General features: G+C 39.7%; 2 protein-coding genes and 1 long non-coding RNA gene across 7 annotated transcripts in view; 2 read left to right on the forward strand and 1 right to left on the reverse strand.

Moving 5' to 3' along the window:
- On the forward strand, positions 1–14,365 carry aifm1 (apoptosis inducing factor mitochondrion associated 1). Of its 3 annotated transcripts, none has more exons than XM_011483660.4 (20): positions 1–512; positions 2,061–2,191; positions 2,412–2,532; positions 2,960–3,070; positions 4,211–4,282; positions 4,398–4,439; positions 4,539–4,619; positions 4,907–5,028; positions 5,125–5,255; positions 6,465–6,555; positions 6,691–6,775; positions 6,864–6,940; positions 7,126–7,234; positions 7,319–7,426; positions 7,523–7,611; positions 7,694–7,834; positions 7,974–8,116; positions 11,084–11,208; positions 13,702–13,889; positions 13,971–14,365. In XM_011483660.4, the coding sequence occupies exons 1-20, from the start codon at positions 425–427 to the stop codon at positions 14,040–14,042; spliced, it is 2,127 nt and encodes a 708-aa protein (XP_011481962.1). In that variant the 5' UTR covers positions 1–424; the 3' UTR covers positions 14,043–14,365. The 3 variants fall into 3 exon arrangements, with proteins under 3 accessions (XP_011481962.1, XP_004076557.1, XP_011481963.1); XM_004076509.5 differs by having other exon boundaries at positions 7–512; positions 4,214–4,282; XM_011483661.4 differs by lacking the exons at positions 4,211–4,282; positions 4,398–4,439; positions 4,539–4,619 and having other exon boundaries at positions 7–512.
- LOC105355632 (uncharacterized) overlaps positions 6,209–16,594 on the reverse strand; it is a 23,237-nt gene continuing 12,851 nt past the window's right edge. For both annotated transcript variants that reach the window (XR_013647639.1, XR_013647638.1), the window contains 2 exons: positions 9,375–9,449; positions 6,209–6,331 (listed from right to left, as the gene is read on the reverse strand). This is a non-coding gene — a long non-coding RNA (uncharacterized LOC105355632). The remainder of the gene's footprint in view (positions 6,332–9,374; positions 9,450–16,594) is intronic.
- glra4b (glycine receptor, alpha 4b) overlaps positions 15,424–16,594 on the forward strand; it is a 12,437-nt gene continuing 11,266 nt past the window's right edge. For both annotated transcript variants that reach the window (XM_020708990.3, XM_020708993.3), the window contains exons 1-2: positions 15,424–15,701; positions 16,086–16,213. In XM_020708990.3, coding sequence (XP_020564649.1) covers positions 15,643–15,701; positions 16,086–16,213 — 187 coding nt within the window. In that variant the 5' untranslated portion in view covers positions 15,424–15,642. The remainder of the gene's footprint in view (positions 15,702–16,085; positions 16,214–16,594) is intronic.

Here is a 16,594-nt window from a genome sequence, read left to right on the forward strand (position 1 = left end):
GTCTACAAAGCGAGATGATACAGGTTTCATAACATCATTGGAAGACAGGTTTTATTCTGTGCTGAATAAATGTTATAAGTTAGGCTTCTAACGCCAGCTTTGGGAAACATAATCTATTATGACAAACCGATTATAGGAAGAGCACCACGCAGTAAGAAGAGCTTAACAAATCACACTTTTATTAAGGGCGACTTAATATTTTTTCGCATTTAACTTTCCCGCAGCCGCGGTCTATCTTCACTCTGAAATAGTCTTTTCAATTACCCAGCACCCCTCTGAAACGTTTGACCTGTCTCTGGCCTTGGTGTGCAGTGCAGAGCTGCTAGTTGTCCGCGCTCGCCGGCTGTGGGATTAACCGTTAGTGGCTTTCTGACAGACTGCCCGGCTCGTGAAGTGGGATCAGGAACAGGAGAGCGGAGCCACGATGCTGAAATGTAGGACAGTATGGAGAAAGCTCGCACCTCTGGCTAAATCCTCGTCCACACTGTGCCGGCAGAACGTGAGAAGAGCAGGTCAGTGAAGTTAACGAGGTTCAGTATTGTTCAGTAGTTAGCTGGGACTCGTAAACGATCTTTATTATGGGTTGGATATTAGGTTTGGGTCTGCAGGTAAAACATAAAGTAGTTTGGAATCAGTTGAACTTCCCCGACCTTTGTTCATTAACAAGCTAACGAGCTAATCATTGAATGTTGACGTTGCTCAGAGACATTCGGCTAACCTGCACACTTGCAGCACATTTTTTGCTGGACTTAGAAGAAGACAGGTTGTGCGCATGCTCTGTTTTGACATTCTCTGTGTGAACTTCTTTGCACCTGACAGGTGTTGCAGATTTTTTATTTTAATTTTTTTTGTAATAGTTCGCCAGATTGTCTCATTGAAGTAGGGAGGAAGAGTTGTTCTGGCTCTAAAATGCATGTTCTATAGTCATGTCAAACAGAAGTCTCTATCTTCTCCATCAAACGTGTGATCAATTCAATGTTAAACACTCAAATTTGTTGTACATTTTAATTTGACTGTTTTTTTTTACTTCTATACTTAAAATGGAGAAATAAATTAACACCTAAACTGACTTCATCCCACCAGTTTGATTATTTTAGATTTATTTCTAAAGGTCTAACGGTTGAAGCATAGTCTTATTTTAAAACTTTGGACATTTTATTTATTTATTTATTTATTGTCCTGGTTAACGGTCTGTTGTTGTTTTGCTCAAACAACTCTGCATGAGATATGGGGTGTCATGTATTGTATGATGTCCTGTATGTGCAAATTTGTCAATAAAGTTCTCATAAAAAAAGGTCCCTTCAAGGTGTCTATCTAACTGCCTGTACAAATTACAATATAAAATAACTATACTGGGGAATTTAAAATTTAGGCATCCATTTGTTGTTATTATTTTTGTGTTTTGGTTTTGTTTTAAAATAAATTAAGACCTGACTTCTACTTTATTTCAGATGCCCATCAGGGTCAAGTGGGGTTTTGTACAGAACGAGGCTGTAAAACTAAATGTTTGTATCCCCCTTTAGGAAACTAAATAAGCCATAAACACCGTTTTCAGAGTGTGTAGGATTTCTTTCTTCATTTTTAAGAATGATCAAGGCTTGTTTTTGAAGAACTGCATGGTTAGTGCAGAGGTGTTGTGTTCTATTCAGGGATGATTTTCATTTCATTTTTTATAACCAGTTATTTCATTTCCATTGTGAAAGCATCTGAAGTAACTTCCTTTTTATTTGTCATCACTTTAGTCCTTCAAAACCTTTTCACATTCTGCTTTTCATCTGAATTTGACGACCTGTTTTTTTGTAATAAATAGATTTTTCAATTTCAAACAGCTTCTCTCACATTTCATCAACTTTGTTATGGTTTAGGGAGCAGGTATCTAAATCTAATTGTATATTCTGCATAATATGTCATTTATTGCACACTTCAACATCTATATTAGCATAGAAAACTGTTTCCAAATTTGGTTTGGAAAGAATAAAAACATTAACAGCAAGAGCGGCTACACTTAGAGTGGGTTTATTATCCTAGCTTCAAATGAAAAGTTCTGATGTGTCGTTTAGGTTTGAACAATGGCCGAACACCAGTGTGCGTTCCTGCAGCCCACATGTCCAGTGGGCCTGTGGGAGGAGGTGGAGACAACCTCAAGTATGCTCTCCTGGTTGGCGCAGTCAGCGTTGGAGGCCTCGTTTATGTGAGTGAACCAGACTATCATCAAGAGGTTTTAGTAATTGTGTTTTAAAAAATATACTATTCTGATCTGAAATAAGAGCGTCTTTATGCCATCCATAATTTGTGGAATGTTTTCAGACTCTCCGATGTTCTCCTCGAGACGTTAGAATGAGCTGCAGTCGTAAAGAGATGACTGTACAGAGTGGGACTCCTTCCTCTCTTGTGTGCACTTTTTTTTTTAGGCAGTTGTAACCATGAAGTCGGACCAAAAACGATACGAGCAGCGCATAGAAGAACTTTCCACCAGGCCACAGAAAACGTCCACAATACCTACAGCTGCACAAATCCAGTCAGAACCTCCTGGTGAGATGTTTTAGCTTTTCCTCCTCTAACCTCTAATCATGTCTGCTCTCATGTTGTGCTGGATATGTCGCTCACCTGACACTGAGGGGAAGATGATTTTTTGTGTGTGTTGTAGGAATAATTGGTAGTAAAGGTTGGTTTCACCCATGCTAAGGAAAAACATCCTTTCACATTATCCTCAATGTCTCTTTTTAATGAAACGGCTTTAGTTCAAGGTTATGTGGTGCAGGAGCAATCAGCTGACTGCACAACAGCTTCCTCTTTATCTAAACATAAACATTTGAGATATCCAGATAAACAGCTTTCACAATTGCACTGGAATCAGGGGTGGACCAGTGGAAATTATCACTCCAGCACATATCTAAGGCCTTACTGGATTTTAAAGATTTTTGAGGCAAAATGTCTTTTCTGTTTTCTTTTTTGTCAGCTGTTCCTGAGGACCAGCCTGCAGCAGCACCTTCAATAGAAGAGCCAAGCTCACCTGCAGAGGTTGAAGCCCCCAAAGAGGAGACGGCTCCTGAAACGACCACCCCCCCAGGTAGTCTGCAGACTGTATATTCTAACTCATGCATGCGCAGCCAGAACTCCTGTGTACCCCTTATCCCTTATTGGTATTACCAGTTCAAAGATACACTACATGCTGAGCATTAAAGTCCCACTCTGATCATCTTTTGAGCTGTTTTAAAAGCATTTTCAATGTTCTTTTAACTATGAATATGCCTTTGTAGCCAACATGTAAAAATCAGTCGTTTTCTAGGACATAGTTTCTGCTGAGCTCATTAAATATTTGCCTCCGAGTTGGCGCAGAGCAAGCCCACTCCCACTTCCGTCACCCATCCGTTTATACGCTCTCCCACTAGCTTACAGCCCCTCACAACCCCAACCTAACATTACAGGCACAACAAAAATGGTGAGTAATATCTGAGATATCCAGCCGTCTCGTCTTGAGCCAGATGCCAGTTCAGACGAGGAAAACAAAGACACACATGGATCTGGATTTTTCGTCTGTTCCCGATTCACCGATTCCCGATTGAGCTTAATTTTCTTTACATATGTCCTCCATTATCAGAAAAATGTCACAAGAACATATTAAAAACACCCAAAACACTATTTTTATCAGAGTGGATTTTTAATGCTCACAACCCCACACATATTTTTTTTCACCAACAAGACAATGTGGGGCTTGTAAGCAGCAGCACCCCTGGTAAAGGTTTGTCCCTACAAAATAACAGTTTTTAATGAGGCTTTCTGATCTTCCCATAACAACATTTTTTGTAGGTTACTGCACACACTCTGACCTCGCATGACCTTTGGAGTTGGTTTTCTGTTTAACATTGTAAACTAACCCATCATTGTTTTACTGCAGCCCTTGGCATTTTGTATATATTTGTCTGTTTTTTAGTTGGTCAAATTGTTGAATTTGTGGCTACTAGTTTAATGTATGTTGGGTTTTTTTTTGTGTATCAGTGTTGGCATGGGACTTGTATTGTCTTTAACTGTGTGTGAAAGTGTCTATTTAGAGAACCTAACTTTAAAATCTGCACGCTGTGAGTTTTGTTTTAGTGTTTTACATTTGCAGCTTTATCTGAGGATAAAGCATGTATCCTGGGGTTTGTCGTCTCTAACACCAGAAAAATTGGTTGTCAACTTGATTTCTTAACATGGATTGCTTCGACAGCAGATGAGCCCGTGGTAGAAGGGTCACCAGAAGAGGCGGCGGCAGCAGCTGCTGTGCCTGTTGTTCAGGAGGGTAAGACCTGAGAAAGAAAGATTACAGCACTGTCGCGCTCCATCCTCAGCTTGTTTCATCTTCTCTTTCTAATGTTTTTGGACATTTTTCTGCATCTTTGCCGCTGCTCTAACAGAGCCGCTAGTGTCCTCTGAGCCGCCCCCGGCGGTGGAGAGCGGTAAGCCCTCTGTCAGCCTCATGCATGACAGCACTGACATATTTCAGCCACAGATTCTGGGTGCCTATGTTTGTCTCATGTGAACTGTCAATGATCCAGTTGTACTAGCAGAACCCGCAGCAGCAGAACCTCCTGCATCAGAGCCTCCAGAGCCCCAACCTGAAGTTCTGGTAGAGAGTGGTAAGAATGTGGTCCAGTTTTGTTGGAGGGAAGCACTCGAGATACTTAGTTTTTCTGTTTTAATTATGTTTATTTTAAAGATATTTTCTTTTCTGCTTATGATTTTTATTACAGCTGCTCTCCCTGTTCACTCCTGTGTTTTTCACATTGTCACAGTGTTGGGGTTGCTGGAAAAGTTTTGATTGCACAAGTCTACGTTTTTTCTTTTAGCAGGAGCGTGTCCTCCATCCATGTTTGTGTTTATTAAAGAAGTCATTGACTTTATTTCTTTTCTTTGTTTTTTCCAGTAGCGGACTCCACGCCTGTTTCCTTGAAGCTGCCCGCCCACGCACCTTACCTCCTGATTGGTGGAGGTACGGCCTCCTTTGCTGCTGCCAGGTCCATTCGAGCGAGAGACCCCGGTGCCAAGGTTAGACGCACTTCTGTCTTCAAACCAGTGTACGTCTTTGCCCTCATGCTGTCGTCTGACCTGATGGGGAACATGGGTCTACTTTTTTTCTGTCAGGTTCTGATAGTGACCGATGAGCCTGACCTCCCGTACATGAGGCCTCCTCTGTCTAAAGAGCTGTGGTTCTCTGACGATCCCGCGGTGACGGACACACTGCGTTTCAAACAGTGGAACGGCAAAGAAAGAAGGTGTGTTTTAAAGTCCTTCTTTATTGTTGTTTTTAAAGACCCACTCTGATTAAAATTGGGTTTTTAACATGGCTTTTTTCTGATAATGGAGGACATATATAGAAACTGCATTTCTGAATATGTCTTTATTCAAATCATTGGGAATCAGGAGCAGGCGAATACATGCAGTTTGAAAAAAAAATTGTATTTGCTGCTCTCAAACGGTCCCGTCTACAACTCAGAGGTGACTTTCTAATGAACTCCTGCCACTCTGTAGAAACTATGTCCTAGAAAATGACGCAATTTTCTGATTTTTGGCTAGAAGCGTCATAATCATAACTAAAAGACCACTAGGAACGCTTTAACAATAGATGAAAAGACGATCGGAGTGGGACTTTAAGGCTTCAATTTTCCTGTCTTACTTAAATGTTCTCAAAAATCCTCACAAACAGAACAGGTACTGTTCAAAAAAGGTCTGAAAAACTTCAGATTTCAGCTGATAAATGTCTCAGTTAAAGTATTTTTTTTGGCAAAGACAAGTTTTTTTGTCTGAATTAAAATGTTTATTTATTCAAGCAACTTACTGGATACATTTAAGAAAAACCCCGCAAGTAAGTCTCCACCAATGGCAACATACTTTAGTGGTTTACACGTACAAGTATGGCAACCTGGACATGCAGATGGAGAAAGTTGAAATAATTAAAATGTGGTTTGTGATTGACCAATTCCAACTTAGCAGCTCTATAACTTTAAGTAACTTTGATTAAAGCTTTATTTAACCGGGAAGTTAATTTTGGACCCCAATTTACTGGAGAGACCATTGAGATCATGTATTGCCTGTGGAGGCAGTATCATAATCTGGAGCTGTGGCAGAACTTGGTTTATTCATGTAAGCACAGTTTTTTTAAATCTTTATTGTCAAAATATTTGAATGTTTTAAAGTATCTGTAAGATGACTAAAAAATTTGACTGGGATTGCCCAGCACTAAGGTCTACCAGCCTGTCTCCTTTTCATCCTTCCTGCCGTACTTGGTGGCGATTCCCTGGATCAGGGGTGTTCAGTTAATCAGAACCTGGAACCATTTGGTCCAGGAAATCTGCAGAGAGTAGAGCAGGGTAGCAGAAAAACACATAGACTCGTAGTCACAAGAAAAAACAGAACCTTTTTTAATATAATAAAGGATCGGGTTTGGGTCAAAAACTGAAACACAATTGACTTTTGTTTTGTAGTATATATTTCCAGCCGCCGTCATTCTACATCAGACCGGAGGATCTGGATGGAGCAGAAAACGGAGGAGTGGCTGTTCTGAACAACAGAAAGGCAGGTTTTTTAGTTCATCACATTTCTTCATCTGGTTTAGTTCCTACGATTTACAAACCATCTTAAAAAAATAGTTTTTCCTTTTTCATTTTACATACTTACGTCATTTATGTTTTGCATCGGATTAATTCTTAGGTGGTTTACATGGATGTGAGGGGAAACAAAGTCAAACTGGATGACGACACAGAGATCTCATATGACAAATGTTTAATAGCTACAGGTAAGAGTATTTGAATTTTTAGTGCATTTATGGATTTTGTTTGTCTTGAAGTCTTGTAGACGTCAATCTGGATCATTCTTTTTATCAGGTGGTATTCCAAGAAATCTACAGCTCATTGAAAGAGCAGGAGAGGAGGTGATGAAGAAAACAACTTTATTCCGCAAGGTCGGTATTAAACCACAAGGGGGCGGTATCTGTTTTTGTAAAATGTGTGAAACTATGAATGAATAAAAAGACCAAAATATTGCCTGATATTTACTTTTTAATGATTTAAAAAAAAAAGCTGTTACAATGTTTCCACACAATTTCAATTGCTTTTAAAAAGTATATATTTATTTTTTTATCCACAGATTGAGGACTTTAAATCGCTCGACAAAGTCTCTAGAAACGTGAAATCGGTCACAATTATTGGGGGTGGCTTCCTGGGCAGCGAGCTGGCCTGCGCCCTCGGGAGGAGATGTAAGACAACTCACCGAGCTGAAAAGCAAACTGCCATTCATCAAGAGTGAAATGGAAATGAACGGAGGCGTCCCTTTCTTTTAGCCACTGAGTCGGGATTGGAGGTGATACAGATGTTTCCTGAGAAGGGGAACATGGGAAAAGTGTTGCCCGAGTATCTGAGCAACTGGACAACAGAGAAAGTCAAGAAAGGTAAAACTTTTATTTTTGTTTAAAGTGCTTACTGGCAGGAAAAGTGTTTTTTTTTTTGGGAGGGGTATTTTCCACCATATTTCGTTTGTCTTCTAGAGGGTGTCAAGGTTCTAACAGAAGCTCTGGTCAAATCTGTCTCCTGCAAGGACGATCAATTAGAAATCAAGCTGAAGGACGGCAGAGTGGTAGGTTACATTTGTAGCCGGATAGAGGACGGGTCGAGTCATTACCGCCATCCTGCTGATCTTGTGGTGCTTCACTCTGCAGGTAACAACAGACCACATCGTTGCTGCTGTAGGTCTGGAGCCAAATGTGGATCTCGCCAAGTCAGCAGGTCTGGAGGTGGATTCTGATTTCGGCGGCTATCGGGTTAATGCAGAGCTGCAAGCTAGGTCCAACATTTGGGTGGTAAGTTCCTATTTCTAAACAGGACATTGAATAAAAAACTCCTCCTTCAGGTCAGGATAGATCTGGGTCCTGAGCTCCTCTCCTGGCTTTAAAAGTCTCAACTGTTAGCCACAAATATCCTCGTTTTGCTTGCAATCAGGCGGGAGATGCAGCGTGCTTCTACGACATCAGACTGGGCCGCAGACGGGTGGAGCATCACGACCACGCCGTCGTGAGCGGGAGACTAGCGGGAGAGAACATGACAGGAGCCAGCAAACCTTACTGGCATCAGTCTATGTTCTGGTGAGTGTTTCAAACTAAACATGTTGCTGTTAACTATGAAAACCAAAAATAATTTAAATAATTAGCTCAACTAAAGCACTAAGATACTTCAATGGCAGGGTCACACTAATGCAACATTTGTTTTGACATGGCTCATCTTACGTTGGCATTAAAATGCAATCACAGTATTTACATTTATTTTAAATTTTTTTTTTTTTACAGTTTATTATATAAATATAAGTATAGCATTATAGAACATTTTGTGTACAGGGACAATCATAAAACATTAAAAGTAGGCCTGCACAATATACCGCAAATTTATCGTTATCGCAATATCCAGCTCTGCAATATGCATATCGCAAAAGACAGTGAAAATCGCAATAAATCGTAAACCTTAAATGTGTTAATACAACCTTAAGGCAGCTTGAAGCATTTAACGAATCAAATAAATCCCTTTATGCATTTGACCAATCGGATGGACGCCTTTTACCTTGTTGACCAATCGGATGGAGGCCTAATATGTTAGATGTTTGTCTCCTATGTCAACAAGGGTCATTTGGAGTATAATTTTTAAACTGTTGCAATGAAATGGGAATGATGTTTTGTTTATTTTGTTATTTGTTTGTATACCGCAAATTATACCGTTATCGCAATATTAATCTTAAATATCGCATATCGCGAGTTTTCCTCATATCGTGCAGCCCTAATTAAAAGAAACATTTAAAAGAAATAATAATAAAAAAATCTAAAGAAAGTTAAAAAGAACTGAATTGAAAGTAAGCTTAAAGAAAGAGTGCGGATGTAACCTTTTTAATAAAAACTTATCAAATGCAGCTGAGAACAGATGGGTCTTTAACCTGAATTTAAATAAACTGTTTTAGCCGATCTAAGGCTTTTTGGAAGCCTGTTCCAGATCTGTGGACCATAGAAGCTGAATGCAGCTTCTCCATGTTTATTTTTGAGTCTGAGTTCTGATGAAAGTGTATCCAGATGAACGAGGAGGTCCTGGCTGGTACATGGGGTCAGGAAGGCAATAATGCATTTTGGTGCTAAACCATTCAAAGCTTTATAAACCAGTAACAAAACTTTAAAGTCTGTTGTCTGGCAGAGCTGGGGAGCAGAAAGAATTTCCCCCATCTGACTGAGCAGCTTCTCAGAAAAGCAAATATTTCAGAAGACATTGCTTCTCAGATTTGTTCTGTACGGGTTTGTCCTAAAAATGTGATTGTAAATAGGGAAATGGTTGTGGTGCAAAATGTCTGATGTTAGTTTTGCTTACCAGCAAGGTGTTGATGTTCCTCATCACATCACACTCACAGCTGCAGGTGGGCTATCTCTGTGGACACGAATCTCACTGTTAAAATAGAAAATAAAAAATGAAATTCCAGTTTCACAGGGGTAACTATTTAGTTGGATATCCGATGCCATAGAATTCCATAAAAAGTTGATTTGTAAAATTTTTATTTAAAAATCAAATTTGCTTGATTATAAACAATTAGTAATTATTTAAAGTATACATTCTTAAATTCTTATAGTAGTTTTTTCCTTAAAAATATCCAAAAAGTATTTTAAAAGGGCAAAGTTAAAATTGATGACCGGTTAATTATTTTTGCATTTTCTCAGTACAATATATTAAGTGACTGTCAGCATTTTCTGACACCGTAAATTAGATGCCAAAAGGACTAAAGCAGGCATTCCAGTCTAGTGAATCCTTTAAAGTTGGAGGATGTGTTACATGCATCAGACTTTCAAAACCCTGACGTGGTTTCTGCCATGAATCCTTTTTGTAATCTACAATACGAGGATGCTTGTTTGCAGACGTTGGATGAATCATCGTACAAATGTTTCAGTCAGTGCGTGAACAGATGCCGCCGTCCAACAGTGATGTAAAAGCCGCAGCATAAAGCTGCTACGGCAGTTTATTTATTTATGTAAACAATACCACCAAAATGTCCACAGTCAATAAAACATTCAAAAGGATGCTCTTTAAAAGGATTTTATGCATTTAGACCGCAAACTCTATTCTTAAAACATCCACAAGCAGGATGTTGTATTTGAAGGAAACATGTATTCCCAGAGATAATAGGAAAAAAAATGTTTTAACATCATTGGTTTAAAAAAACTTTAACTTTGTTGCAGAAATCCTTATTAGGTTTAGCCTGTTTGATTAGAGACTCATTCATTTTAGCTTTGGTGTTTTAATTTTTACTCTGTCATGTCTGAAATACAATTTACTGCATCTTAAAAGAATTCCAAGAAGCAAGGCTGTCGCTTTTTAATTCTAGGCTTTTGTCTTTTAAACCTATAATGAACTCTGTTGGATAAGCAGTGACCTATAAGAAACTCCTCTTTGATGCTGCAGTCATTACAGAAGTGCAGAGACTGACAGCAGTTCACATCCGCAGTGACGTTGCTGCAGCAGCACATCGTTTTAGTTAAGCTGAAGTCATTTTGGGGGTCAGCTTTGATGTCACTGATGAACGGATGCAGTGACAAAAATGTTTTGAGCACAAGCTTTGCTGCTGTCTTCCTTTAATAGCACGAATTTCTGGAATATTTAAAAATGGAATTACAGTATAGCTAATACATGCAACGGTTAGAGCAGGAGTGTCAAACTCAACGAGGGCCACATCAGCATAGTGGCTGTCCTCAAAGCGCCAGATATAACTTGTTTGAGTCCTAATGTATAGTTGCCCAATCCGGTATTTCAAGTCCGATTCCCCCTAGATATGAATAAATACACACCAATTTTTATTTTTATTTTAATAAATTAAAAACGTTTATGCTCTCGCGGGCCATATAAAATGACATGGAGGGCCACATTTGGCTCCCGGGCCTTGAGTTTGACTCATGTGGGTTAGAGCATTCTTGTGTTTTTATTGCAGCTTTTCTGTGCTAAATGAAGTTTACTTTGTTTAGAATATGCAGGTAAAAAGTGATGGTTGTACAGTGCTTGAGAACGCTCTGCCTCCGTCTGTCTCTTCCCAGGAGTGACCTTGGACCTGATGTGGGCTATGAAGCCATTGGGATTGTTGACAGCAGCTTACCAACCGTGGGAGTGTTTGCCAAAGCCACCGCCAAGGACACACCCAAAGCTGCCACAGAAATGTCAGGTAGGGGCATTCACCAGATAAAGAAAACAGTGTTTCTGTTCCTTTCTGATGTCCAACACTAAAAATAAAATGACACAAGCTCCCTGCTCTGCTCCATTCTGATGCATCCACTTGTAGGTAAATAGATCCAATATAGTGTGATGGGTAGCAGGAGAACTTGAAAATAAAGAGCTCTCAGTTATGGGTGACGGGAAGGGGGGGCCAGGGTTGCTCCACACCAACGGTCCCGCCCACAACTTATAGGTGAATTTCTAATGACCTCCTGCAGCTCTGGAGAAACTACTGTGTGTCCTAGACAATGGCACAGTTTTTTAAATTTAGGCTAAAACAGCCTAATCATCATTTAAAGACCATCATCATTTAAACCACATCAAACGATGATCGATTTTTTGAGGAGGAGACGCATTTTTAAGTGAGAAAGTTTCAGTGTAAGCCTAGCTTTGAGTTTCATCTTGACCAAGCTGAGCTTAAAAAAGATGGATCCCAATAGATAGGAATTATGAGAGTTTTTACCGATGAAACTTTAAACAATGAGTGTTTTTAGCAGTTTGTAAAAAGGTTCTTATGCTACATGATGTGAGGTTGCCTTTTCTTTTTTTACATGTCCTGTCCTGCTGCTGAGCAAACTGATGAGAGCTGAAGGCATATAGATGTTACTGTTACAATAGGGGGTGATGAATCTTTGGACACAGGAGGTGTATATTTGTATAAACCCTTTTTGTATTTGACGCTTAACTTTAAACTAATTATATTTACGTACACAGGGCTCGACATAGCCATTTGTCCGCTGGCCCGGTCCTGTTTTTCGAGCAGTGCGGACCACAAGACTTTACTTTTCACTTGTCCGCTCGGGCCACTAAAATATCTAACGGTTTATAAATTCTTCACCTTTTTCAATAAAGTAAATTTTGCGAAAACGTGTAGATTTACCTCGTCTTCATAATTTAGTTTTTCTGCTAGTCCTGTGTTCAAACTTCAAGGGTTTCTATGGGAAACCTTTGATCACGTCTCCTTCTCTCCCGCCTGCGCGCCGAGCGGCTTTCACTGCCGAGCACCACGCGGCACGCGCTCACTACTTTTTTTTTTTCAAACTTTATTGAATGTAACAATTCAATACAAAACAATGTTAAACAGCAACAACGAAGGCACAAGCCAGTGGGTTATTATTACATTTGATTATAAATCCGACACCGTCACTGAAGAGAGACTGAAGCATGTCAGAGATGTGGAAGACATGGCAGGAATAGATAGGAATATGTTGGATGGAGTAGTGGGTATAATTAGTAGTATGGACAGCAAGATATTTAATAAATGCATTGAAGATGAAACTGTATCCACTAAGCTTTAAGATGAATGTCAAAGAATCAAAGGCAACTCCAAATACCTGAATCTCAGACTCAAATGCAGTAGAATGTTAAACTACTTAATTTTGTTTTTCTTTACAACACTGTAAGCAGTAAGTATTTCTAGTTAGCTGAATGATCTCAGTTAGACCTGCACAATATGAGGAAAACTCGCGATATGCCATATCAGAGATTAAAATTGCGATAACGATATAATTTGCGGTATATAAACAAACAGCAAAATAACCAAATAACCATTCCCAGTTTAAAAATTATACTCCAAATGACCCACGTTGACATAGGTTACAAACATCTAACATAACAGGGCTCCATCTGATTGGTCAAATGCATTAAGGGATTTATTTGATTCGTTAAATGGTTCAAGCTGCCATTAGATTGTTTTAACACATTTAAGGTTTATGATTTATTGCGATATTTGCCGTTAGAAGCACCATGAAAACTTCTGAACTAGTGTTACCTACTACACTGCAGCGCTCTCTTCAAAACATCTGAAACAGACTAGAGCAGATTTAAGTTTGATATGGTCTATTTTCAGTCATTGAAAAGTGTAGAAATAAGTGATGTCACCAGAATGCACCAAATTGCACCATATTAAAAGTTTCCGGGGGGGCATGCCCTCGGACCCCCCTAAAGTTGCAAGCACCTGCGGAGCGGCGGGTCCCGCTATGCGCGGTGTCGGGCCAGTAACTTTCAGGCAGGGCCAGTAAGTTTCAAAAACTACTGGCCCTGTGGGCCAGTGCAAATTTCTGGGCTATGTCAACCCCTGGTACATTTCTGTTTGGGACCGGATAGAAAAGAGATGGAGAGTGGGAAGCTAAAGATGGGGGTCAGGAAGTTGGAGGATGAAAAAGATGAGGTTGCCTTTAACGTAGAGTGAGTCAGAATAAAGTTGTCTGAGTCAGATTTTTTGCTCAGAATGGTGTCACACCATTTCTCACTTGTCAGATTGGGGGTTTGTGTGAATCATGACAGTGTGGGGGTATGCAAGCAAAAAAACAACCTTTCTGTAGATTTAAGATCAAAGCTGGAACTTGAATTGTGAAGGGTTTTATGTGGTGCTGCTGCGAGTTTTGGCGCCGTAAATCACAAAACAGGGAAAGATGAAGATTTTCTGCTTGATGTGTTGCAGGGACCGGCATCCGCTCAGAGAGTGAAACAGAGGACACGGCAGTCAGCCCGGTGGCCTCTGACACACCCAGTCCTGCTGCAGAAAACAAAGATGACTTTGGCAAGGGAGTCATCTTCTACTTGAGAGACAAAGTGGTGGTGGGCATAATCCTGTGGAACGTCTTTAACAGAATGCCCATTGCGAGGAAGGTCAGAGCCGTCCATCTGTGTCACTTCTAGAGCTTAACGAGAGTTCCAGTTTGCTTTAACCTCTCATGTGTCAAAATGCAGATTATCAAAGATGGAGAGGAGCATGCAGATCTGAACGAAGTAGCCAAGCTGTTCAACATCCATGAGGATTAAGGGTGAAGGAGGCCCACTCTCAGGGGGAAGAGTTTTTGCTTCAGATGAAGAGTGAACTCTGGCAGTAATTGCCACATCAACAAGTTTTGCATACCAAACAGGAGGATCAATGTAAATTATGTTGGTTAAATATTTTCATATTTTGATTTGCTGCTCATGTTTTTTATTTTATTTTATTTGTTTCTGCTAAGTTTGTTTCTTCATGAGAAGTCAGTGTGTGTGTGAGAGTCCTTCTGCTTTCCCCCTGACATCAGTCTCATTGTGTTGTGATCAGGGAAGCTTCTACTAAGAAAAACTACAATAAAAGCTATTTTTAAATTGGACTGAACTCGTTATTTTCACCTTCATACCAGTACGATGAGCTGACATGCTGACCTCTGAGCTGTGATTGTGTGGACGCTGGTTGAAGTTTGCATTAGTGAGATCATTCCTCCTGAAGCAGTTGAATTACTTTTTTTTTATGGTTGGTAATTATGAAAAATGTCAACATCTTTCTTTAATTTTGAATGCAAATTGTTTTTTTAATCAGGAACATGTGGAAAAGCACATAACAACGCAGACTTTACACTCTGTGGAAGCCTTTCTTAAGTAAATCTAATGTGAAAAAAAATGACACTACAACGAAGCATGGCCTACTTTTCCTGTCCGGGGGTAGAAATGAGCAAGCATGCAGAAATGTTTTTTTTTTTCTTTCTTTTTTAACTGGGGGCTTCTTGTTACTATTATGGCTCTCATCTTTTATATTCTCACATTGTTGATCTCATTTGACAGTGTGGGTTCCAGAGCGAAGTGTGGAAGAAGCTCTCAAGTGAGAAGCAAACACGTGCAGTCACAATGTCCCATCGCTTTGGCTTACATTAAATTTACACGAGTAAATTGCCGAGCTGCCCATCCCCCCTACTCCAAGAAAGAACAAATGAAATTTCACACTTTGGACTTGAATTTTGGCTGGAGATGACAAACATCTCCAAGTGGATGAAACTGACCTGTGGATGGGCATTGAAAATGGTTAAGCATTCAAAAAAATCTTTTTTTTACTGCATACTTGATTTTTAAAAATAAAAACAGGCTTTTGAGTTTGCGAGAAGTAGTATTATGCAAAGTAAACTCCATTCAAGTGTGTGAAATTGTGTTAAAAACGAAATGTCTGATCAAATCAAAGTGCCTAAAAGCTGAACCTTTCTAGCACTGAAAAAACACTTGGGTATCATTAAAAAAATCCATACTGCATAAATATATTTAATAGTAATTTTCAAAAATAAAATAAGGACTTTGGAGCTATGTGGCGCCACTTTGCCAGTGAGAGGTTGCTGTCTCTTTAAGTTCTCTGTAATTCTTTCAGCGTTCACATGGCCATAAAAAAGAGATCAAGCTTGAAGTCATCCACACAAACACAAGCAGGGGAAGAAAAAAATGTTCCCTGGGATTTTGAATTATACAGCAGCGGCTTCCTGTATTTTACACCTGCGCACAGGGAGGGAGGCACATCTGAGCCTTGAAGACAGAGCCCCACTGAAGACTGACGAGAAGTTTTTCGCCTCTTTTTCCTTTCCAGCTCTATCTTTGTGTTTTTCAGTGTTGCCGCGTCTTCTAATTAGGGATGCTGCTGCAAAACTTGCATTTGCTCTGGACTTTCTTTGTAATCTTGCTGCAGGTCAGGTAAGAAATTAGATTTCGAGAGTGTTTACTTTTATAGTTAGTATAAAATTTGGACAGATTGGTCTTTTTTGTGAAGTAATTTCTTTGTGATTTAACATAAAAAATGAAGGAATTTATGCTCTTTTTTTATTTTTGCTTTTCTGCTATTATAAAGATGTAAAAATTGAAATTTCTTTTTTACCTAAATGAAAGATTCTGACAGGAAAATACTGTTTGATTAAATCAGGTTGCCTAAATTTCTTGTCTATTTGATATTTTTATAACTGAAGTTTGTAGGATATTTAAAAAAAAGTTTTATCCTCTTTTTTTAAGTTATCGAGAGAGCTCATTGAGTGAAAATGACATACATAATAAATAAAATCAGTGGTTATCATCCCTCTGCAGATCTGGGCTCTGTAAGGAGGTGAAGGTCCCCAGCAGGACGCTCAAGCCTCCGTCTCCATCTGATTTTTTGGACAAACTGATGGGACGCACATCTGGCTATGATGCTCGCATCAGGCCGAATTTCAAAGGTAAGCTCCGTCTGGCGTGCAAATGTGGGGCCACCTCTGCAGGGACAGGTGTGACAAAGACCGCTGCTCATTTAGCATAAGAATGAGAGCAGTGAAGCAGCACAAATTATTCACAGATGGTCCTGAAAGTGTGAGAAGCCAAAGGCTACAATGATTAACATTTTTCCCCCCTAAAATTATGTGTTACTCCGGGTTTTAATGTTGACACACAGCCTCTGGTTATGATTCTCTTTACTTTGTCTATCTGATTTTCCTTTGACAGAAATGTGCAGTCACCCTTGCATGTTACCCCACAGGCCCATTTCAGTCCAGGCTCGATCCCAGCTTGTGAGTGAAGCCAGCAGATTCTCCCTGACATGCTTCGCCTTCAGCCTCTGGAGT

Source organism: Oryzias latipes, chromosome 14, assembly GCF_053564925.1.
Source record: "Oryzias latipes strain Hd-rR chromosome 14, Olatipes_Hd-rR_3.1".
Lineage (NCBI taxonomy): Eukaryota > Metazoa > Chordata > Actinopteri > Beloniformes > Adrianichthyidae > Oryzias > Oryzias latipes.

What these genes read in the sequence shown, in the direction of transcription:
- aifm1 (XM_011483660.4), top strand. Translation starts at nt 425, where the DNA reads ATGCTGAAATGTAGGACAGTATGGAGAAAGCTCGCACCTCTGGCTAAA. An exon ending in CGAGAGACCCCGGTGCCAAG is followed by an intron (nt 5,029 to 5,124) that starts GTTAGACGCACT and finishes TTTTTCTGTCAG; the next exon opens with GTTCTGATAGTGACCGATGA. An exon ending in AGCTGCCACAGAAATGTCAG is followed by an intron (nt 11,209 to 13,701) that starts GTAGGGGCATTC and finishes GATGTGTTGCAG; the next exon opens with GGACCGGCATCCGCTCAGAG.